Source organism: Mauremys mutica, chromosome 3 (genome assembly GCF_020497125.1).
Source record: "Mauremys mutica isolate MM-2020 ecotype Southern chromosome 3, ASM2049712v1, whole genome shotgun sequence".
Taxonomy (NCBI): domain Eukaryota; kingdom Metazoa; phylum Chordata; order Testudines; family Geoemydidae; genus Mauremys; species Mauremys mutica.
The window spans coordinates 137,147,283-137,171,329 of NC_059074.1; the positions used below are offsets into that span (position 1 = coordinate 137,147,283).

Consider the following 24,047-nt stretch of genomic DNA (forward strand, 5'->3'; position numbering starts at 1 on the left):
AAATTTAAAATAAATTCAGAACTCAGTCATTAGCATCCCCCAACAGGAGATATTTTCCACAAGGAGATATTTTCATTTGTGCTGCTCTGCAGTTAAGAATAGACCTAAAGACATATAGTATAGATAGGATTATTGGGGATTTTTTTAAAGAACAATTGCTTATTATTTAACAAATGCCCAGTCCCATTGATTTGGAGTTACTTCAGGATTTCCTCTCAGTCTGTGTACAAGGAGTAGAGATTTGGATCGGATCATTTTGATCAAGTTCCAGAATTTTCTGTCCTCCCCCCAACTGGTATTCAGGGAAAACACTTTCCAGGCAAAACCAGTCCTCAGCACTTGGCCAGATTCTCTGTGTTTTGGCCCTTACTCTGATTCTAATACTTTTTTTTAACTGAAGATTTTGATTTTTATATTTGTATTATACGTATTTATCCTTGGGGTACTCTTCAGAAATAGATATCACTTAGTAAGCCCACATCACCCCCACACAAGCTTTATGAGAGACTACTGACACTTGTGTTGCAGATTCCACTCTTTTGCTACTGCATGCTTCCTATGCCATCTAGTGGACATTGTATTGCAGCTTTTTAAAGATTTGTATTAGGTTATATTATTCACTGGTTGCCCTGTTTTTAGAGCTAGCTGAAAAACATTTCAACTGAATAGTTTTCTATTGGAAAATGCAGGTTTATCAAAATCAAAACATTTTGAGGAATATGTCAATTTCAAATATATTGTCAGTGGAAAATGGGTAAAAAATAATGTTGACTCTCATTTCATTTTGAAAATGTTGAAATGTTTCATTTCAAATTAATTTAGTTTGTTTCATTTAGTTTATACTTGTATATGATAATTTTATTATATTCATATACATAGTATTTTATATATTTAGCACTTTATATTTTATTACAGTGCTTCAACCTTATCAAAATTAAATGATTCAGCATCACTGAAACAAAACATTTTCATATTTCTAAATTAAAATTTCAGAATTTCTGTTCTAAAAAAAATTAAATTTTTATGTTTCATTCTGATTTGGAAATTCCATTTTCTGATCAGCTCTAGATATTTTCACTTCAATATATTACAGACACAAATGATTAGGTCACATGAATCACATGAATTGCATTTTATCTCCAATGTGAGCCTATCTTTTGAAATAGTCTTTTTAAATATCCAGTGGCAGAATTAACAGTGGTGCAACTGGATGGTCTCGCAATTGAGGGTCAGTGGAATATTTGTTCAGCACCTTGCACAGTGGGGTCTGATCAGGGCTCCCATGTGCTATCATCATACAAATAATAATAATAAAGAAAACGAAATCTACACTTTAACACAGATGGATTTTGCAGAGTGAAAGAAAAAAAAAGACAGCCATATGCTCTCAGGTTTTCCTGTAAACCACATTATTATATGACAGTTTCTGTTTCTTCAACTCTAGAGTTTCAGATTAAAAAGGGAAAAAACACACCCCTAATGGTCAGATCCTACTGCTTTCCTCTTCCCCCTTGCCCCCTCATTATTCCATTCAGGTCAGTGGTATTACTAAAATAAGTACAGTTGGCAGGATTTGTCTGTAATTCTCTCAGGGTAATTTGTCTCAATGTATGTATGGTTTTCATGGTGTGAGTCAGCCTTGGGGCAGAAGCGTAGGAAAAATTCTATGAAGAGTAAATTGTATGAGAATTACATAGTTCTCTGTATCAGAGGGGTAGCCGTGTTAGTCTGGTTCTGTAGAAGCAGCAAAGAATCCTGTGGCACCTTATAGACTAACAGAAGTTTTGCAGCATGAGCTTTCGTGGGTGAATACCCACTTCTTCGGATGCAAGCAGTGGAAATTTCCAGGGACAGGTGTGTATATATAAGCAAGCAAGAAGCAAGCTAGAGATAACGAGGTTAGATCAATCAGGGAGGATGGGGCCCTGTTCCAGCAGCTGAGGTGTGAAAACCAAGGGAGGAGAAACTGGTTCTGTAATTGGCAAGCCATTCACAGTCTTTGTTTAGTCCTAAACTGATGGTGTTAAATTTGCAGATGAACTGGAGCTCAGCAGTTTCTCTTTGAAGTCTGGTCCTAAAGTTTTTTTGTTGTAGGATGGCCACCTTAAAATCTGCTATTGTGTGGCCAGGGAGGTTGAAGTGTTCTCCTACAGGTTTTTGTATATTGCCATTCCTAATGTCTGATTTGTGTCCATTTATCCTTTTCCTTAGAGACTGTCCAGTTTGGCCGATGTACATAGCAGAGGGGCATTGCTGGCATATGATGGCATATATTACATTGGTGGACGTGCAGGTGAATGAACCGGTGATGGTGTGGCTGATCTGGTTAGGTCCTGTGATGGTGTTGCTGGTGTAGATATGTGGGCAGAGTTGGCATCGAGGTTTGTTGCATGGGTTGGTTCCTGAACTAGAGTTACTATGGTGCGGTGTGCAGTTGTTGGTGAGAATATGCTTCAGGTTGGCAGGTTGTCTGTGGGCGAGGACTGGCCTGCCACCCAAGGCCTGTGAAAGTGTGGGATCATTGTCCAGGATGGGTTGTAGATCCCTGATGATGCGTTGGAGGGGTTTGAGCTGGGGACTGTATGTGATGGCCAGTGGAGTCCTGTTGGTTTCTTTCTTGGGTTTGTCTTGCAGAAGGAGGTTTCTGGGTACACATCTGGCTCTGTTGATCTGTTTCCTTATTTCCTCGTGTGGGTACTGTAGTCTTGAGAATGCTTGGTGGAGATTTTCTAGGTGTTGGTCTCTGTCTGCGGGGTTAGAGCAGATACGGTTGTACCTCAGTGCTTGGCTGTAGACAATGGATCTTGTGGTGTGCCCGGGATGGAAGCTGGAGGCATGAAGGTAGGCATAGCGGTCGGTAGGTTTTCGGTATAGGGTGGTGTTAATGTGACCACCACTTATTTGCACCGTGGTGTCTAGGAAGTGGACCTCCCGTGTAGATAGGTCCAGGCTGAGGTTGATGGAGGGGTGGAAGCTGTTGAAATCATGGTGGAATTTTTCCAGAGTCTCCTTCCCATGGGTCCAGATGATGAAGATGTCATCAATGTAGCGTAGGTAGAGAAGGGGCGTGAGTGGACAGGAGCTGAGGAAGCGTTGTTCCAGGTCGGCCATAAAAATATTGGCATATTGTGGGGCCATGCGGGTGCCCATAGCGGTGCCACTGATCTGGAGATATATATTGTCAGCAAATTTGAAATAGTTGTGTGTGAGGATAAAGGCACAGAGCTCAGCAACCAGTTGTGCTGTGGCATCATCAGGGATACTGTTCCTGATAGCTTGTATTCCATCATTGTGTGGGATGTTTGTGTAGAGAGCCTCTACATCCATGGTGGCTAGGATGGTGTTTTCTGGAAGGTCACCAATGCATTGTAGTTTCCTTAGGAAATCAGTGGTGTCACGGAGATAGCTGGGAGTGCTGGTAACATAGGGTCTGAGTAGAGAGTCCACATATCCAGACAGTCCTTCAGTGAGAGTTCCAATGCCAGAGATGATGGGGCGTCCAGGATTTCCGGGTTTGTGGATCTTGGGTAGTAGATAGAATAACCCTGGTCGGGGTTCTATAGTTCTCTGCTTTCACAAGAATACACACCTTGCTCTCAAAAACTATCATGGATTAGATTTGGTAATATTGAGTGTGTTCTAGATTTAGGAAAGCCTAATTTTTTTATTAACAATTGTGACAAAGGAGGAAACTTCCTCAGATTAGGATTTTGATGCCTTTGCTCAAGTGCTGTGCTGTGCCTAGGAGTGACATACAGTATTCAATATAGCATTATACTGCTACTCATGATATTCAAGTCATTCCCTGGTTCACTTCAGGGCCACTAGGATGGTAAAGCCACACTGAGAGATCACTCAACTCATTTCTGAAAGTTCTCACTGGGGTTATTTTCAATCATTTCAGGATTGGATTTTTCTGAAGCTCTAAAAAATTATGAGGTGAATGAGTCACTGAGCATCTGGACTAAAAAAAAGGTGTACTGCTATACTTCTATACAGGAAGTATGAATATCTTTTTAATCTATATGCTTAAATGGATTGTGATTTATGACTTGGATTTATTATTTATAGCAAATATTTCAGAAAGATATGCAGCAGAATTATACAACTCATATATCTGATTAATTTTTACATATCAGTGCCAAAACATTAGGGGCCAAACACATAATTTGGCTGCCTAAATTTCATCCAGTAAATTATAGGTGGCCAGTTTTTGAGTAGGCCTTAAAGGGAAATACACCTCTACTTCGATATAACGCAACCCGATATAACACGAATTCGGCTATAACGCGGTAAAGCAGCGCTCTGGGGGCAGGGCTGCTTTACCACATTATATCCGGCAGTGGGGCTCGGGTGGAGATCTAAAGGGCCCGGGACGCCAGCTGCTGCAGGGAGCCCCGGTCCCATTAAATCACCTCCGGAGCCCTGCTGCCACTACCCTGGGGCTCCGGTAGTGGGACTCAGGCGGCAATTTAAAGAGCCCAGGTCTCCCCCCAGCGGCCGGAGCCTGGGGCTCTTTAAATCACTGCTGGAGCCCTGCCGCTGCTACCCTGGGGCTCTGGCAGCAGGGCTCAGGTGGCACTTTAAAGGGCTTGGAGCTCTGGCTGCTGTGGGGGGACCTGGGCCCTTTAAATCACCATTGGAGCCCTGCTGCTGCTACCCTGCTGCTATCCCAATATACCGCGGTTTCACCTATAACATGGTAAGATTTTTTGGCTCCTGAGGACCGCATTATATCGGGGTAGAGGTGTATAACACATTGTTATTATTTGTAGAGCAATGTAGGTGTACAAATCTTACCATTAAAAATCAGAATTGGTCATCAATTAACACTGTGTTATCTGAGATTTTGTAGCATGGTAATTGTTATCAGATATTGACTTTGTAATAGTGCTCACAGTACATGGTGCTTTACCATAGTGTAACAATAGCATCCATATTCCAAAGAATGTACAAATCCAAAAGCATGTACAAACACAAGCAAGTGTTAGACATTGCAGCTATATTTTGATTTGAGTGCATATAGGCTTCATGGTGCGATTAAGGTTTGAACAGTGATTTTAAGGAGGAGATATATGATGTTTGGCAAAAATTGATTGGAAGGCTGTTCTAAGCAGAAAGGGTGGTAAGGAAGAAGGCACCATATATTTTACATCAAAATTATTTAAATTCAATCATTTCTTTGCTCCCTGCTATATAAGACTTGATAAATAATAATAATACTTAGCACTTCCCATTTATGTTTTGAAAGCATTAATGAAGCATCACAATCTCCCTATGAAGTAGGCAAGATTAAGAGTCCCATTTTTATAGATGGAAAACCTGAAAAGACTTGAGGACAAAAAGTTCGAAAGTGACCAATGATGTCCATAGGAGCTGACGGCGTTCAACATATTTCAAATTGGGTACCTCGATTTAGGTACCTGACACAATCCCCTTGTCCACTTTTGAAGAGTTAGCAAAAGGAATTTGCCCCAAATCACAATCAGTCTGTGGTTGTGCTGGAAATATGTCATAGAAATTGGCCAACATATTTGGTTATGGAAACAATTTCCGTGACTCTTAGTCCCTTGTGCCCAGATTGTGCAAGGATGTATGCACATGCTCAACTTCATGTATTATGTGTATTATGATTGTCCTACTGAAATCACCTTTGCCAGATTGAGGCCTTCATATGTCTGAAGACCATGCTTCCTGAAGCACTCTGAAGTAGTGTAAGAAATATGATTTCCTTCCCTGCTTTAGATACAAATGATGTCAATTGTTGCAGGAGAAATGCAAAAACCTGGAGGCTGGATTGCAGTTCTTGGAAGTTTCTCCCTTTCACTGCCTCTTTCAAATATATGTTATTTGTAATTTTAAAATCTACTGTTAGATTTTTAAAATCATTCTGTTAATGATTTAGGATTGTGAACATTTTACAAACATTTTTATTTTTTTAAAGCATTTCACTTCACAGTTTAACTGTATTGCAAAGTTTACCCACTCATGTAGAGAAGTATATTAAACATTTTAAAGCCTTTCATTTGTTTGTATTAGAAAACATTTTTATAGTTCACTCTGAAAAGTTCTGTAATATTTAAACTATTGTGTAAAGAAAACATTGCAGAATAAAGCAGAAAAATAAGCTAACCATTTCTCTTGGCTGTACAAACAGATCACATTTTGGATTCTCAAGTCTGCATTTTCAAGTCTTGCCCTGTGTTCAGGCCTATGTCCAATCAGGCATACACAATGGACTCTAACTTCATAAGAAATGGGAAGATAAAGGGAAAAATAAAGGATGCCTTTGTAAAGGAGTAGGTATGGAGGAAAAGAGAGTCTATGGGGAAAGAGAGAAACATCATATAATGGAAAAGAAATAAAGAAGTGTTTAAAATATAATTATTAAATGGGTAAAGGGGCCAGTGAAATCAGAAAGCCTACCTCTGTCCTCCGCACAGATAAACACACATACCGCTTAAACCTCTTTCCACCCCACCCAACCCTGAAAGAAAACATGTAGGAGGCAAAAGCAGATACAACAGTGCTTATCCTACCATGGTTTTCATCAGACGGCCAAATAGATTCATTTCCTTCTCCTTCCGAGAATCAGCAGTATACAGTGAATAAGGAAGTTGATCATATAATTCCCTTAGGCCAATGACTCTCAACCTTTCCAGATTACTGTTCCCCTTTCAGGAATCTGATTTGTCTCAAGTACCCCAAGTTTCACCTCACTAAAAAACTACTTGTTTACAAAATCAAACATAAAAATACACAACTGTCAAAGCACACTCTTACTGAAAACTTGCTTAATTTCTCATTTTTACCATATAATTATAAAATAAATCAATTGGAATATAAATATTGTCCTTACATTTCAGTATATAGTATATAAAGCAGTATACACAAGTCATTGTCTGTATTAAATTTTAATTTGTACTGACTTCACTAATGCTTTTTCTGTAGCCTGTTTAAAACTAGGCAAATATCTAGATGAGGTAATGTCCTGGAAGACTTTCCTGCACAGTCACTGCAACTGACTCTATATTGTAAAGTACTTGGAGGATACTTTGTAATATGGAGGAAGCTACACAACGTAATTTTATACTACTATCTGTAAATATAGAAATAGGAGATTAGGTGAAAATCTCATCACAGATACCAGTAACTTGCAATACGTACAGTAACAAGATGCATGATTGTTAACTGGTTTACCTTAATATGATAGAAGTATCATATTAAGGTAAACCAGTTAACAATCATGCATCTTGTTACTGTACGTATTGCAAGTTACTGGTATCTGTGATGAGATTTTCACCTAATCTCCTATTTCTATATTTACAGATAGTAGTATAAAATTACGTTGTGTAGCTTCCTCAATAGCCATATTGAGATGACAAGATTTGTTCATTCTCTCTCATTCTATAGCTTTTGATGAATTTCCACAGCAATTGACACTTCCGTTATTTGCTGTTTGTGCTGTGTTTTGGAAATGCAACGAAATGTCAAGTATTTTTCGTATTAGTCCTTAGGGAAGGTCATACTATTTTTAACTTCTGTCCATGCTCTGAGAGTTCCATTTTCTTCAATGGTTGTTTTCTCTCTCCTTTGAGTCCATTGGGGGAGGGGGAAGGTGATTAACTTGCCTTTTGTGTTTAAAAAGGTTTTCTAATAATATAATCAAAATTGTGGACTCATGCTTCCAGCTTCCAACCAACAACCTGCACTAAGTGTTAGATGTCACCTTTCTACAGTGCCCCTTTTGCCCTCCTCTCTGTCACCTAATGTCTATAAAGGAAGCTCGCTCTCCCTTATACTAATCATATCTGACATGCAGTTGGCAAGTGTTTGCATTTAAAATCTCTCTTGTACTGTTCTTGGTTAACCTCGTCCCATGTGACATCTATGGACAAGATGTGTCTGGCTCCTAAATTTAACATTGTAGCAAGGATGTTTCCACTGATCCAACAATGTGTTTTATGTGAAGATTTCTTTTTCATTGTGGCTAATGTACTCTGACATGTAAATACACAGTTGTAATATTGTCACATCAAGCTGGCTCATATACACATTTGTTTCGCACAAACATAAAATGATGTAGCTGAACCTGAGACCAGCCACACCTCCTCCTCCATGACTTCCTTCAGTTTTAAGAAAAATGATTGTAAATGAGTTTTCCATAAGCCTCTATTCAGTAGGTTTTAGGTACATCAAGTCTCCTCTTACATAAATTAGTGTAAATCAGAACCTCCTTCAGTCAAGGCAAAGGAATTTTGTTGGTGTGAAAGTGGTATAAATGAGAAGAGAATAAAACCACCAGAATCCCCCGCCCCACTTCTGCATCTCTGCAAAGTAGTTCCTGAAAAAAAAATCAAATATATAATGGGTGGGATAAGTCCAGCTGATACTGGACTGGTTGCTTTACTTCTGCATGTGTTACAGCTTGAGAGTCTATATAACTTCTGCTGCTACAATGTTAAAAGGATGAGACACAAAACAATTCTACATGCTTCATAGCATGAACTACACCTGCCCCATAATCAAAGGTAATAAACTGAAAGAAGACAGTGAAAGGGGTAAACAAGGAGGTAATCTTCTCTTGCAGCTTCTCCTGTACAGGGCAACTGCACCGTGGGATTGTTTCCGAAATATCTGTTGATTTGCTTGATAGATCCAGTTTAGTTGGTGACAAGTGTGTCTGTTTTTCATTGAGGATTAAGAAAAGACCTCCCAGAGCCACTTTACAGATAAAAGATACACACCAAAGCTGAATACAATACATGCCAGAACCTACTTCTGGTTTCATTTATACCCTTGCAACAATCAGAGGGGTAGCCGTGTTAGTCTGGTTCTGTAGAAGCAGCAAAGAATCCTGTGGCACCTTATAGACTAACAGACGTTTTGCAGCACAGGATTCTTTGCTGCTTGCAACAATGGTGTTGGAACAATTTTTATAGTGTGGGTGCTGAGAGCCATTGAACAAAACTGTAAACCCTGTATAGGATGGAAACCACTTCAAGCCAGGGGATACTGCCACACCCCTAGTTCCAGCACTGCTGCCCTTCCTCTCATCATCCTCATGGTCTCTTTACAGGTGGTCTTCTGAAATACATGAGATGTTGCTCCCATAGAATCACTTTGTCTTGGAAAAAAATCGTTAGATTGTACGTATCAATTCATGTACTTCCTTTCACGCTACAGTAACCTTTTCAGACAATAGTCTGGCGAGGGATGTGCTAGTAGGTTCACCTTCATGTTTGATGTATCTAATTGTGCTGAAACGTAGGAGTCCAATCTTGGCTCTGCTGACTCATATTTTCATCCGCTGGTAGATTAGTCAAATATAATGTGTAATGGACAGGTCTTTCTGATAGGACCTGAATAGTGAGAATCATTTTTCTTTATATGGACATTAAAGACCATATGGGTTCCTTTTAAAAGGCTAGGTGTTTGCCCTGGTACTTTGCCAGAATTTCTCCTTAACCCACTAATCTACTGTGTTATGTACTGGTCGGTTGACACCATTCAATCCAGGAGTGGCTGCATTTCAATGGCTCTGCATATGTGTAAAGTATCATTTTCAGAGGATTCAAAAGCTTTGCAGTTCTCATTGATTTTAGTAGGAATTTAGAGAGGCAAGGTGAGTGAGTCCAATAAAAAAATATTACCTCACCCACCTTGTCTCTCTAATATCCCAGAACTGACATAGCTATGACTAATTGCATTCAGTAGGAGTTGTCGGTGTTAAGGATCTGTAAGCATCTGTCTCATGGTTTCTGAAGTGCTTTAGAATAAAAGACACTAAATGACTATAAACTAGCATTGCTTATTATGCAATTAGCAGTTGTGCTTTCCTACTGCCACACTTTGATTTAGAGAGAAAAATTTCCCCACCAATTACAATGATTTTCTTTCCAGCCTGCTTGGCAAGATCCTGGTTCATCACTCACCGTGCTTGCAGGCATTTTGCTTGAGCCATTCTGTCTCACTCTTCATTTCACCTCATGCCTCTAACTCCTTTAGTATAGGCAGACAGGCATCATGTATGCCATAGCATACAATTTTAGGGCCCAATCTGCAAGGTGTTAAGCACCCTCTACTCCTATTGAAGCCAGTAAGTAATCAGGGCACTCTCCACTAAATAGGATGTGCTCAGCATCCTGACAGATCACACTTTAATAAGACACTTGATGAAGAACAAATTAACACATTAATCATCATTAATATTACAGTACTGCCCAGAGACCCCAGCCCCATTGCACTAGGCAATGTACAAACACATAACAGACACACTCTGACCTGAAGAGCTTACTGTCTAAGTATAAGAATATAGACAGCACGTGGATAAAACAAACATTGATGGGGGAAGTACCAGGACACAATGAGACAGAAGATCTCACTAATACCACCAGCTTAAGTACAGGTAGTGCTTAATGCACTTTGTATAATGTGCCATACAAGACACCATAATATTTGTACTTACAGTAGGGAATAACTGTACACGGCAACTGTTGGTAAGCATTTACTTTTCAATAGCACCCATTGTCATACTGCTGGACAAAAGTGTATGTACAGTGATTTCAGAAGTTACATTTATAATATGAGCTATAGGTAAAGGATAAAGTCATATTTAACTACCGATGTGTCCTCTGAGATGACTGTGTGCTGTCTTAGTATTTGGACTGAATGATTCTAATGACACTTTGTTCCTCTTATTTATGGGATTCAAATGTATAGATTGTATAAGCTGTTCGAACTCTAATTTCTGCCAAAGATTAATTTTTATTTCTCATAAAAGTGTTGAAAGTTATTACTCTGATTGTTTTATGTCCACTATTGAAATTACTGGTAAGCTCTGACTAAAACAGCCAGAACTAGGCATGTGATATCCAAAAAGCAAATAAAAATAGATATACAGATAGTCATATATAGAACAATATTTGTCATAAGTGTGGCTCTGGAAACCTTATTTGTACTCGTATCTGAAGAAATCAAAGGGTAGAATTTGGGAAATTTTCTTTTACCCTTGTTGATTTCTTCAAAGGCTTGGAATTTGGCTCTTAGTCATATAATATTATATAATATAGTATTGTGTGATAGATTAAAATAGTGAACTTTTAGGCGTCTGGAGTATTAAAACTCACCTGCAATATGGCCAACTGCATTCAGGGTACCCCCTCATAGTCAGGGATGACTCTGCAGTATCCTGCCTCTGTTTTCTTCTTTTTCTTCTTCAGGGATTCTTAAACAAATCCCACACAGTCCAAAGGGAATTAAATATTACCCACCTGGACTCCAACAAAGACTTTCAAAATAGAACAAACTCACCCAGTCCTCATCCTAACTTCAGCTGGACACAGCCCTTCCTCCCTGAGGGTCTGACTTTCTGCTTCCAGCACCTTCACATTACCTAGAGTTTGTTCTTCTCCACATTCACTCCAGTGGTGAGCTGGAGCCGGTTCCCACAGGTTCCCAAGAACCGGTTGCTAAAATTAGACCTCCGTGGAGAACCAGTTGTTAAAGGGCCAGGGAGTGGGCAAAGAACTCCAGTCCATGGGCCGGACCATCCTGTTGCTCCCAGGATTCCCAGCTGGGAGGCTGAGGCTCCCCCGGCCCTTCCCCCGCTTCCCCCAGCTGCAGCATGGTCAGCCGCCGGCACCAGCTGGGCAGCTCAGCTGAGCTCTGGAGTCATCCTGTTGCCACTTTTTGAGAGTCCCGGGCTCAGCTGAGCTCCTGAGTCGTCCTGCTGGTTTGAGCTGCTGGCAAGGTAAGGGGGAGGGGGCTGCAAGTTCTAGGGTTGCCGGGGGGCAAGTGGGGCAATTTGCCCTAGGCCCTGCAGGGGCCCCGGCCCCTCCTCCGCTCCCCCCCCTTAAATCAGAACTTTTTATAGGGAACCGGTTATTAAGATTTTGGCAGCTCATCACTGATTCACTCCCCACCACTGCCTTCTCCCCTGCTGAGTCAGGGGCCTTCTTACTCTCTGCAGACATAGCCATATTTTCTTAGATACCCCCCTGCACCATTCCTGCACCTTCCTGCTGCTTTGATACTGGAATCACCTGATTTCTCTCAGATGGAGCTCATTTTGTAGTCAGGTTTGGCTACCCCAGCCATTAAGGGGTGAGTCACCCTCTTACATCAGCCTTTTAAATGTAAGTTACAGCTCTCTGTGCTGCTACTGCTGTAAAATATTTGATTCCCTTTTGTTCCTTCAGTGTTTAGTCCTTGTAGAGCTGCTTAGTGACACGTACTACATACTCTCTGTGTTCGAACATTCTCCCACTCAATTACCTTCTTACAATCAATATTCAAGTACAGCTGGTCAGTTTTCCATCAGAAAATACTATTATGATTAGATGTTTTTTATGCAAAACTATGTAAATTTTGATGACATTCCCCATGAAAAAATATTTGGAATGTAAAATTTTGTTTCAGAAGATTTTCTTTCAGAAGAATTTCACAAATTTATTTGGAAATAAAATTTGCACCACTAGATGCTCTAATGATGAGTGGACTAGAAATACCTTGTCTGAATCTCATCTAATCCAATATATCAAAACTGTTACCCTCTTCTTTTTATTAAATAAACTGGAGTGGTTATCCTAATGTTTTCACTTACTTTGGCTCCCAAACTGTGTTTTCATTACTACCTATGGTGTGTAGTGTAAAGTGAGCTACAGGTCAGTTCATTTACACTAGGTCAAAGTAATGAGATTACTTTAAATGACATATTCCCCAAGTGCTTTGCTAACACAACACAAAATGGTTTTAAAAAAACAGAATTTAGGCATTAAAATAACACTTTGGGGTTTCTTTTAACACCAAACTCTTTTGATACCTGCTTAAGTCTATCATATGAAGCCATAATATATCAACTCTGAACTGAGCTACAGCTTCTTTGATGAGGTGTTTTGTTTCACAGTTACTATCAGAGAAAGGTTATTCCATTATGAAACTGATTTATAACAATTTATCTAGTGAAATTGCAGGTTAGGAGTCCAAGGAACTTAATAAAATGTTGAGAATACAGATTGTCATTTTGAGAGAGATGTTGAGTTTATGTCAGTTCCTTCAATACTTGGGAAAAGGATAAAAGTCTAATTATCATGAATCAGTCTCCCCATCCTCCCCATTTTCATGTACTTGCTGAACCCACTAAATCCTTGGTCCAACTGTGCAAATGAGCTTTTGTGAAAGCAAAATTAGTATCTGAACGTGTAAAAAGGCACTTATACTATTTTCACAACTGGCAAAGTTGCATATGAAAATGCAGGTGTGTATATGTATAGCTGACTGTGGTGCATGGGTTTTTTTGTTGTTGTTGTTGTTTTGTTTTTTTTGAGAATTTGTCCCTGTGTATCTATAGTTTATAGATAATAAAACAAGATTTTATTATTTTTGTTACTAGTATCTGAAAGCCCGTGCTGTTCAATGAATGTAATTTATAAAGTCGTGTGTGAAAAAGGCCCAAATGGCTGAGAACTGAAAATTGGACCATAACAAGTCACAAATCCTTGAGATTATTGAATCTGGTGATATTTTAAACAAAAAGAGCTGTCAACCATGCTTGTAGCTGTTTCCATCACTTCCCAGTCACTCTCACATTCTAGGATTCAGAGTGATGTTTGGGGTTGCTGTGTATGCTGGTTGTGTTGATTTGTGTCTCAGGTTGTGCTGGGAGATTTCTGATAATTTGTGCAGGTGGTGAATGAGAGGTATATTCTTCAGTAAAGGGCTCTGTGTGTTTGGGGTTATTGTATGGGCTGGTTGTGCTGTGTGTAAGTTATGCTGGGAGACTTGTATTGATTTATACAGGTGGCAAATGAGAAGTGTGTATGTGGTTATTGTTTGTACTGGTTGTGGTGTTGTGTGTTTGGTTGTGTTGGTGTGTGTCTGGGGGGGTTGTGCTGGGAGACATGTATTGATTTGTGCGAGTGGTAGTTGGGTCATGTAATTCACCATTTGTGCAGTCTCCCTCATACAATAAATGAAATTGTTGCATGCAAATTAGCTGTAGAGTAAGGGTGGTGATTGGTTACATTACCTCTGATATCACAATGGTCTAGGACTCTTGGCATGACACAGATATGTGCCTTATTATAGCAGTACACCACACAGGGGTAATTCGTAAAGTCAAAATGGCTGAGAATTTAAAAATTGGATGGTTATAGACAGTGAAACTCAACAATGATTCAACCCGGTGATTTTCTGAGCATAAAGAGCTCTCAGCTGTGCTTGTAGCTGTTTCCCTTCATTCACCCAGACTCTACAGACATACTAGGCTTCAGAGTGAGAATCCTGGAATCTTATTATATAGGTAGTAGAACCAACAGAGATTGGGACTCGATTATACACTGCACAAACATAGATATACATCCATATTGACAGAAATGGGCTCCAGTTGCAAGATTCTAATGCGGATCTGGATTTTGAACATCCCAAAGAAATGATGATGTGGGGTCCAGGGTTTTGGCTTAATCCATTATAAAAATAGACCTCTGGATTCTCTTGTGGATTCAGAGTCACATATGGGAGGGCTCACCTGACTTTAGTTTGGCAGCTTGTGATTAATTAACAATAACTTATTTTAAAGAAAAGAATACAAAAATATTCAAAAGAATCCAAATTAGTGCCTGGTGCAATATGAGTGACACCACAAATGTATTTGGCATATTGTGTTTGATACATATATTTTGTTTTTGTTTTTAATAAACAGCCATCCGAAATGCTAGGCAGCCATTTTTAAAAAACCTTTTGATTTACTGTCTTCCTTCTTATTTTTTTTCTCTGCAGACTATGTCAGAGAGTCACAATGATCCTGCACAATAACACTACAGTCTCCCCCTTGTTTTCAAATGTGAGCTTCTTCTGGAATAGAGATTCCCAGGGAACAAGGCTTCTTGAGGATGCAACGTCGGTCATTGGCAGCTATGGTTTCCCTCAGACAACTGAGAGTTTTCCCTTGACTACTGTGGAAACAGCCAATAGGTCACTAGATGGCATGAGTAAAGATCCTTTGGGTGGACACACACTCTGGCAAGTAGTTCTGATTGCCTTCCTCACTGGCATCCTCGCACTGATGACCATCATAGGAAACATCCTGGTGATTGTGGCATTTAAAGTTAACAAACAACTTAAAACAGTCAACAATTACTTCCTGCTGAGTCTTGCATGTGCAGATTTGATCATTGGTGTTATTTCAATGAATCTTTTCACCACATATATCATCATGGACCGCTGGGCTTTGGGAAGTTTGGCCTGTGATCTATGGCTCTCCATTGACTATGTAGCCAGCAACGCCTCTGTCATGAATCTCCTTGTCATAAGTTTTGACAGGTATTTTTCCATCACCAGGCCACTTACATACAGAGCTAAACGAACAACCAAAAGGGCTGGAATGATGATAGGCTTAGCTTGGGTCATCTCGTTCATTCTTTGGGCCCCTGCCATCTTGTTTTGGCAGTATTTTGTTGGGAAAAGGACTGTGCCTCCTGATGAATGTTATATCCAGTTTCTAAGCGAACCTGTCATCACTTTTGGCACTGCCATAGCTGCCTTTTATTTGCCAGTCACCATTATGACTATTTTATACTGGAGGATCTACAAGGAGACAGAGAAACGCACCAAAGAGTTAGCAGGGTTACAGGCCTCGGGCAGCAAAGCTGAGGCAGCACGCTTCATTCGCCAGACTGGTAGCTCCAGAAGCTGCAGCAGCTATGAGCTGCAGCAGCAGAGTATGAAGCGCTCCACCAGAAGGAAATATGGCCGATGCCACTTCTGGCTTACAACAAAGAGCTGGAATCCCAGCCAGGATCAGGGGGACCAGGAGCACAGCAGCAGCGATAGCTGGAACAACAATGACGCCGCTGCTTCTCTTGAAAACTCTGCCTCCTCTGATGAAGAAGACATTGCCACAGAAACGAGGGCCATTTATTCCATTGTACTGAAGCTTCCCGGTCACAGCACCATCCTCAACTCGACTAAACTACCCTCATCTGAAGACTTGAATGGGTCAGGGGACGACTTGCAGAAGTCCAACATGGGGTCAAAGGAGAGGAAACCTAAAAGGTTGCACTCCCAGAAGAGTGTGGAGGATGGAGGAAACTTTCACAAGAACTTTTCTAAGCTTCCTGTTCAGCCAGGGTCAGCAGAAGAGGCAGCCAAGGTTTCCGACGGCATTCCGTCAGCGGCTAAGACATCAGCAGCCCTGCCTTTATCCTTCAAGGAAGCAACCCTGGCCAAAAAGTTTGCCTTGAAGACCAGAAGTCAGATCACCAAGCGAAAACGAATGTCACTTATCAAAGAAAAGAAAGCAGCACAGACGCTCAGTGCTATTTTGTTTGCCTTCATCATCACCTGGACACCATACAACATCATGGTTCTGGTGAACACCTTTTGTGATAGCTGTATCCCCAAAACATTTTGGAACCTGGGGTACTGGCTTTGTTACATCAATAGCACAGTGAACCCTATGTGCTACGCATTGTGTAACAAAACATTCAGAACCACTTTCAAGATGTTACTGCTGTGCCAGTGTGACAAACGGAAACGACGCAAACAGCAGTATCAGCAGAGGCAGTCAGTCATTTTTCATAAGCGGATCCCCCAGGAGGCTTCATAGAATAGTATTTTTAACAAACAAAAAACAAACTGTCAAAGGGCATGTGGGAGGGGGAGTGGTTCCCGGGTGCTGATACAAACGTTTCATCATCAAGACGTGAGAGCAGCTGCCAGGTTTATGTATCCTTTTAATAAATCCAGTTTAATATTAAAATCAAATCTGCATTAAGCAAAAACAAACAGACTTCAAGGTTTTTTATTAAGGAAATGAAAGACTAAATAAAGTTTTCCTACAAAATTACAAGAAGCTGTAGAGCAATTATGAACCCGTTACTGATCAGCCCAGTTTTTTGGTTGTAATCAACTCTGGGATCTCAGGTAAGCACATCTAGCTAGACCAGTTCCAGCTGTTTCCAAGGAATCAACAGATTTCAATTCAAGTCACATATGGATACAGCAAGCTAGTTAAACATTGTTATGAAATTATTTAAAACATTGTATAGGTTGCAAAACTGCTTCTTCTTGTCCCAGTAAACCTTCTTGTCTCCTCTTTTGGTGTGATTCTCCTCGTAGCCCTGATTCTTGAACCTTACGGAGTATCTATTTGTGCAGCTCATGTTATGTGTGTGTGTGAATGCACAAGTTACACTCCCACTCCACCATTTATATATATAAATATACCAGGAAAGAAGTGATCTATCAATCTAAATTCTTACATGGGTCCCTATCATTGTGGTATGTGAGTGAAATATATGATTTGACAAATTAGTCTGTAAATGTAAATTTATTTTGTTATTTGGAAATTGAAATTCTAGTGTATATTTGAAACATAAAATGCACACCATTTAGAAAGAGGTAAATAATCACAACCTGTCCAAAAATAAATCCACGGATTATTGCTGTGGGACATATGCCAACCTAACCTTTAATACAGAGATGCAGCCAGATAAAATTCTGTATGTTTGCAGTACCGTATTTCAGTCCAAGTGATAATGCCTCCTCGGAAGCACTGGCTACTGAGCTCGAAGTTGAGCACAGGATTCTGGAATCTGTACTCTCTGCAAGCTGCATGTCTGTATTAAAAGTGATGAAAGTTGGAAAAGTCTGCATTTTATGCAAATAGAACTTTCACAGACTGCCACTGTGGCCTTCAGTTGCAAAAAGCTTGTGTAGAAGAAATCCTTGATTGTTTTGAACCTGAAGGACACCTACTCTAAAACATTTCTTTTTCACAATCTGTTTGAAAAGCATAGTGGGTATCACCAATTTGCAAGCTGGCACTTTCTGATAAAGAAAACAAAAAGGGGCTTTAATATTCATAATTTAAACAAGGCCAATATTTCCTGGTATTTATGATGTAGTCTGCACCAAACATAGTGTGCTTTATAAAAGTCAGAGATCCCCTGAGGAAAGTACTGTACTTTTAAGAATTGTTCTAAATCTTATTTAGTTATATGTTGAAAGATAATTTGATATTAGCCTTTGAACTGACCAAAACAATTTTTTCCTGACACTCATATTTTGCTGAAAATAATAATAAAACAAAAAACAAAACAAACAAACAAAAAAATCCCAACAAATTTCCTTTATAAAGAGGCATCAGTGTTGTGAACACAGAACTGGTATAAAAGCTGCTTTTGTATTCTGTGTGAGATGGTGTTTACAGATGATTTTGACAGCAGTGGAAGTATATTAAATGGTGTCTGTATATGAACTATTTAATTTTGTGTTATGTTTATATGAAGAAATATTTATACAGACTTCACCAAATGTTTTATTTAATGTTGATAAATATTGCTCTTCAGTCTTCAACTGTAGTGTCCTTTTCAAGTGATTCATAAAGGTCCGCTTGAGCAATGAATACAGTATACCTAGCTTTCATGTCACTAAAGCAAATATTCGTACTCATAACATTCATAGTTTTTTATTGTTTTTGTGGTATGAGTTATATTAAATGTCTATCTTAAACAAAGTTTGTAGCCTATGCTCTAGGTCTAGTGATAAGAAAAACATAGGCCTTGAGCTGTAGATCAATCACATTTCAGGGTGGAGAAACCCATAATTTACTGGTCAGTTTTGTTTGCCACATACAACCAAAGACTTACAGGGAGCCACCAAACTCTTTCCTAAGCTGCATAGAGAATCACAGAGCTTTATTTTACAGAACTGTGTAAGAACGAAGTGCATATCTGCAGTACATTTCATTACTCAAGTTGACCTTCTAACTAATGTTTGAACAGTTATAGATATATAGAGATATATACATATTGCCAACTTATTATAGTCTGATAATTAGAGTAGTGCAGTGCCCTCTAATTCACGAAGTATGAGAGCAAGTAAGGAAGCCAGAGTTCAGCAAGAGACTATTATATAATGGTATTGATTTTACTATGGAAAATTATTTTTCTACCAAAGTTAAGCTTCTTCTGAAAAGCAACTGTCACTATTGTTTACATGATAGGAAGAGTTAAAACTCTTGGATTGTTTTCGGAGAAAAAAATAAACAATTTGATGTGTGAACAGGCTTGAAAATGTTATTTTACAGACATAACACATTATGTGTTTATACACATACTAGAAAAGATTAATTTAGTTATATATTTACTTAAAGAAATATGCACTATAAAATATTCAAAATTTGGCTGCATTGCAAATACAATTCTAAGCAAAGGGAAATCAGATTAATATTTCATGTGTGTCTATGTGTTTGCACTATATATATGTGTGTATGTGCAAACATTATATATACAAAGACATATACATGTGTAAGAAAGGTGCAATACAAATGAATACAATCTGTCACAGCGTTTCTTTTCACAAATAAAAAGGAAGTAATGGCTCACATATGATGGAGGAAAGTGGAGTCGCAAACATTGTAAAACTGTCAGTATGAGTGCAGGCAGTTGTGTAAACCTTTCTTACATCAACACATGACTTCAGTGGGGCCTACTCATAGATCCAGTCCTGCTCCTGCTAATTTCAGTGGTACAGGATTGGACCCCATTAGAGCAGATTAATGAAGTTTAAGGTTACTGGAGCATCGAGAGTAAATTTTGCAGGGTGGGACCAAAGGCTATCAAAATGGCAGACACTGTAAACCCCTTTCTGAGACAACAGCACATTACAGCATCATGTGGCTTTTATATGTGCTAGGGTTGTATAAATTATTTATGTGACATAAATTAGATTATGACTATAACCTCAGAGGCTGTGAAAAATAAACTAATATCTGACTCAATGGGCTGGTGGCAGGCATAACTGCAGCAAACACATTTTTCAATGGCATGATATAACTTCTTGTCGCAGCTATAGGGCAAAATGAAATTGCAGCTCTACTTATCTCGGACCTAAATCTAAAGGAATACATTAATGGTCTGATTCTCAAAGGTGCTCTGCAGCTGCAGTTTCCACTGACTTCAGTGGGATTTGTGGCCTCTAAGTATTCTGAAGAATCAGGTCATATAAGGGGAACCAGCCATGTTGTGGAAAACTAGCATAGCCACGCAGATGTGCTGAAGAAGTTGCTCCCCTTCATCTATTAGCTTGCTAAAATCTTCAACTTTATTTTTTCTTTATAAGTAACTGTATTTTCTTGCTCCATGAAACATTTGGGCCATTCTCAACCTTGTGCCTATAATAAATGAACACATGAATCCAAGTACATTCAGTTCCCCTGTACAGGATACAAACATCAAAACAAAAAAGAAATCTATTTGTATCTTTCCCTGGTTGGCAAGGTCAGTAATTTAAATATGTACAGACGAATACACCACATACACTCACAGTGGACATAGCTATAATGTGTGCTATAATGCTCATCTATGTGATGAATTGCATTTATCATGCACCCTTGGCACTTCACGATACATGGACAAATAATCTCATGAAGAGCGATTGAAAAGTCTCAAAGTCAGGGACTGCTTTACTTAGAGAGGAGACAATAAGAGGGGACATAAATTATTTTGTATGTTTCTATTAACAGTATAAAGCTGGTAAATCAGACCCTTCTGTTCTCTGTATCTCATAACAAAGGGGCACTCAATGAAAGTGAAAGGGGACAAATGCACAAGTAATAACAGGAAATACATTTTCATGAAACATATAATTAGACTGTGGAACACATTGCTACAGGACACCGTTGAGGCTGAAATCTTAGCAAGATTTATATTAACATTTATGTCTTCCCCATGTGACACATTCCACTTGATTCTAGCCCTGGAAGGTCCTAAGATATTCAGTTTGGAAGTTATGGTCTTTTTGTGTGTGTGGATAGAAAAGCTATTGTAGTAATTTGTGGAGGTGCTTCAAATGTTGTGTTTTTGTTTTTTAATAGTGAATATTTGAAGTTGTTCAGTGGCTGGAATTTTTAGAATTAGTCTTGGTAGAGATGGATTAGAAGATAGAGTCCAGCAGGTGATTACAGGATCGGACTCCTGAGTCATCTCAGGACCCATGTGTAAATCTGTGGTAGAGATCATCCTCAAATCAAGGGATCACCAATGACAGATGCAAGATAATGGGGCAAGATAATGGTGCAAGATAAATGCTCTTTAGTACATGGCTATCACCAGCATGTATGTGTATACACACATCTATACAGAGCATTAATATCTGTGCTGTGGATTTATTTATAAAATTATACTGAAAAGTCAGCCAAAAAAGGAAGTTTACTTTGATACCTCATGAACTGTAACCTGACAGCAGAACTGTGTTTACTTTCATTCTTTCACTTAGCTTCATAGAGAAGTTTCCTAGTCTTTTCGCAGCACACAGCCTCAAAGTGGATTCTCTTTTCCTGTGACAATGGGGTTTTGTGTGTGTTATGCAGGATCTTTGGGCTTTTCAGATATCTAAAGATAGAAACCATGTCCCAGATTTCACCCATTCTGGTCTCGCACCCATTTTACACTAGGTTTAACTTCATTGACTTTACCAGAGGTATTCCAGATTTCCACCAGTGTGAGATCAGAATTAAGCCATGTATGGCTAAGAGCAGATTTTGTCTTGGATGGGATAGGCGAAATAGGAGTTGACTACATTTGGGCTGGGCACCTATTATGGCCCTGATCCTACAAGCTGCTCTTTATAACCAAATTCCTGCATGCATATGGGCTCCTTACAGCTTTAGTAGGACTCAGCGAGTGCAAGGGTCCATCCAGGTGAACCAGCTTGCAGGTTCAGGGTCTATTGGGGAGCTGTACATCATTGCAATATGATTAGTTTTAGATAACAGGTGTAGAGGTTCTCTCAGCTTTACTGGGTTTATTCATAGTCTCAACATAAGATAAAAGGTGTATGGGGAATCTCTTGATCTTCACACTCTGCTGTATGAAATCACACTGTCATTTGCAGGCCTCATGGAGAGAGTTATGCACACTTTGAAAACCTTGCTTGCTTGCCTGTTCGAAGAAACACAGGGTGTGAGTCCAGAGCATTCATCTTTTTTCTTTAACACAATAAAACCTTCACTAGTTTAACAGGGTTGTATGATTCAGGCTTCAGAGAAAGCTTATGAAAGTGGTGAAAAAACATTCAGCTCATTTGCGGTATGGAGACCTAACATGCTTCTAAACGGGTGAAGCTATACAGTTTATTTAACTTGGCAGAAATCTTGGAAAATAAACAAATGGTAGAAGGTTTTATAGAAGCTCAAATTCTTCTCATGCGCAAGGGTGAATAAACACATGTAAAGCAGTGTCCAAATAAGTTCACTACATGATTGGCTTTGTAAGCCAAGCACCTCCATCATTAACTATGACATACATGTAAGAGATGGATGCCCAGGTCAAGCCTTTTTGATCTGGTCCTTGTTTTATCAGCACAGCACTTAATGACTGGGATTCAGAAGATTTTTTTTTTCAGGAATTTCAAATTAAGTTTTTGCTATTTGTTGCCTCCACTAAACAGTATTTCATGGTGTGGGTGAAATGAAGCTATCCCTGTAAATCTGTGGTAAACATTAGTCACTTGGCTATGTTTAACAATAAAAAAATACCCCAGCACAACACTGCTAAACACAGAGATTTTAATCCGGGTTGGAAATTATTCAAAAGGGCACACCTAATATTTATTTCACATGTGGATAAAATATCCTGAGGATCTTAGTGCTATCTCAGTGAAATGGAAATAAAGTCCAAGGGCCACATCCTGACTCCTGGTCTGGCTGCAAACATGTAGATCCAGCTGTCTGAGATGTTGCTCTGCATGTGGGAATAATTGGGTGGCGTTGAGCCAATGTGGTAACTCCTAACACAGCCTATAAATTTTCAGCATAGGGATGTCTCAGAGAAAGGGGGTGTGGCGATGTTGAACTCGTGCAAAATCAGACAGCCATAAGGCTGCTTTTCTTTGTGCAAAGATCAACCAGGGCTGTGGAGCGTAAGGGTGCCCTAACCCCTTTGTTGTTTTCTCCCTTCCAATCTCCTCTACTCTGCATTGCTTGGACACATCCCAGAATAGGTGTCTATGCAATAATACTTTGTGCACTGCACTTTCTTAATTCATTACTGTATCTTTTCATTGTGATTCCATCCACTCCGCAAACACACACACACTCAGATTTACACACACTATATTTAAAAGTGCAAGTTTCCCAGATTACATCATCCCAAGACTTAGTGTGCCAAAATTAAATCAGGACATGACGGGAAAGCCACAACTTTCTATTGTAACACTATTAATGTAAACAAATTTATGTCCTCCAATTTTTAAAATACATTTAAAAAAACACTCTGTTGCTGATAATTTTTTTACTGGACCTCTGAGCTACCATATAAAAGTTCATGAACCTCTCCTTGTTGCTTTGCAACTACAGTTAAATCCTACAGTTTCACATCAATGATGCTGATGCAGCCAGGCAGAGAAATAAAAAAATGGGTGGTCATTTTAGCTTTTACTGCTGGACTCCATTCTGAAGTCCTCACTCAGGCAAAGTGTTCATTGAATAGAACTGACGTTTTGCCCAAATGTAGGATTTCAGGATCAGGCCCAGTTTTTGCAAAATGTACAAAGACAAACTTTAGGGGGAAAGTTATTTTATTTCAGCATTTAAGAGGAAAGAGTAAAAATTGGAAAATTGATATGTGGTCGTAAATGGCCTTGTCTCAAGTTTTTTTATGCATCACGCTTGTCTTCAAGGAAACTGACATAGAAGTGCTAGGAATAGTGGGTCAGAAATGCAGCCCTCTTGGGCAGGTCATATATTCATTTATCATCACGTGTGATAAATAACCCTTAGCAGGGCTAAAGCTTCCATTGTTGAAGACAATGGGATTTTGGATAGTCCAAAAATCACTTCTGATTCACTATAGATGGTATAAACAACTGCCACTTACTGTAGAATTTGTTAGCCTAAACTGCTCTGAAAATGCTGTACCTGTATGCAGAATATTCTCTCTGTCATTCTGCCTGTATGTGCAGATATATAGCTAATGTCAATGAAGGTCCTTTTAGAAACGCTATCAAAGCAGTACATCTACATAGGGTATTTTGCCCACAGATAC

At 39.3% G+C, this 24,047-nt stretch overlaps 1 protein-coding gene across 7 annotated transcripts in view; it reads left to right on the forward strand.

Moving 5' to 3' along the window:
- The window catches only part of CHRM3 (cholinergic receptor muscarinic 3), a 340,041-nt gene extending 321,081 nt beyond the window's left edge, over positions 1–18,960 (forward strand). For 4 of the 7 annotated variants that reach the window (XM_045011685.1, XM_045011691.1, XM_045011686.1 and 1 more), the window contains one exon: positions 14,779–18,960. In XM_045011685.1, the coding sequence (XP_044867620.1) occupies positions 14,779–16,606 (1,828 nt within the window). In that variant the 3' untranslated portion in view covers positions 16,607–18,960. Of the gene's footprint in view, positions 1–14,065; positions 14,303–14,778 lie in introns of those variants that run through there. The other 3 variants (XM_045011690.1, XM_045011688.1, XM_045011689.1) reach the window with 3 other exon arrangements.
- The last annotated feature ends 5,087 nt before the right edge of the window (positions 18,961–24,047 follow it).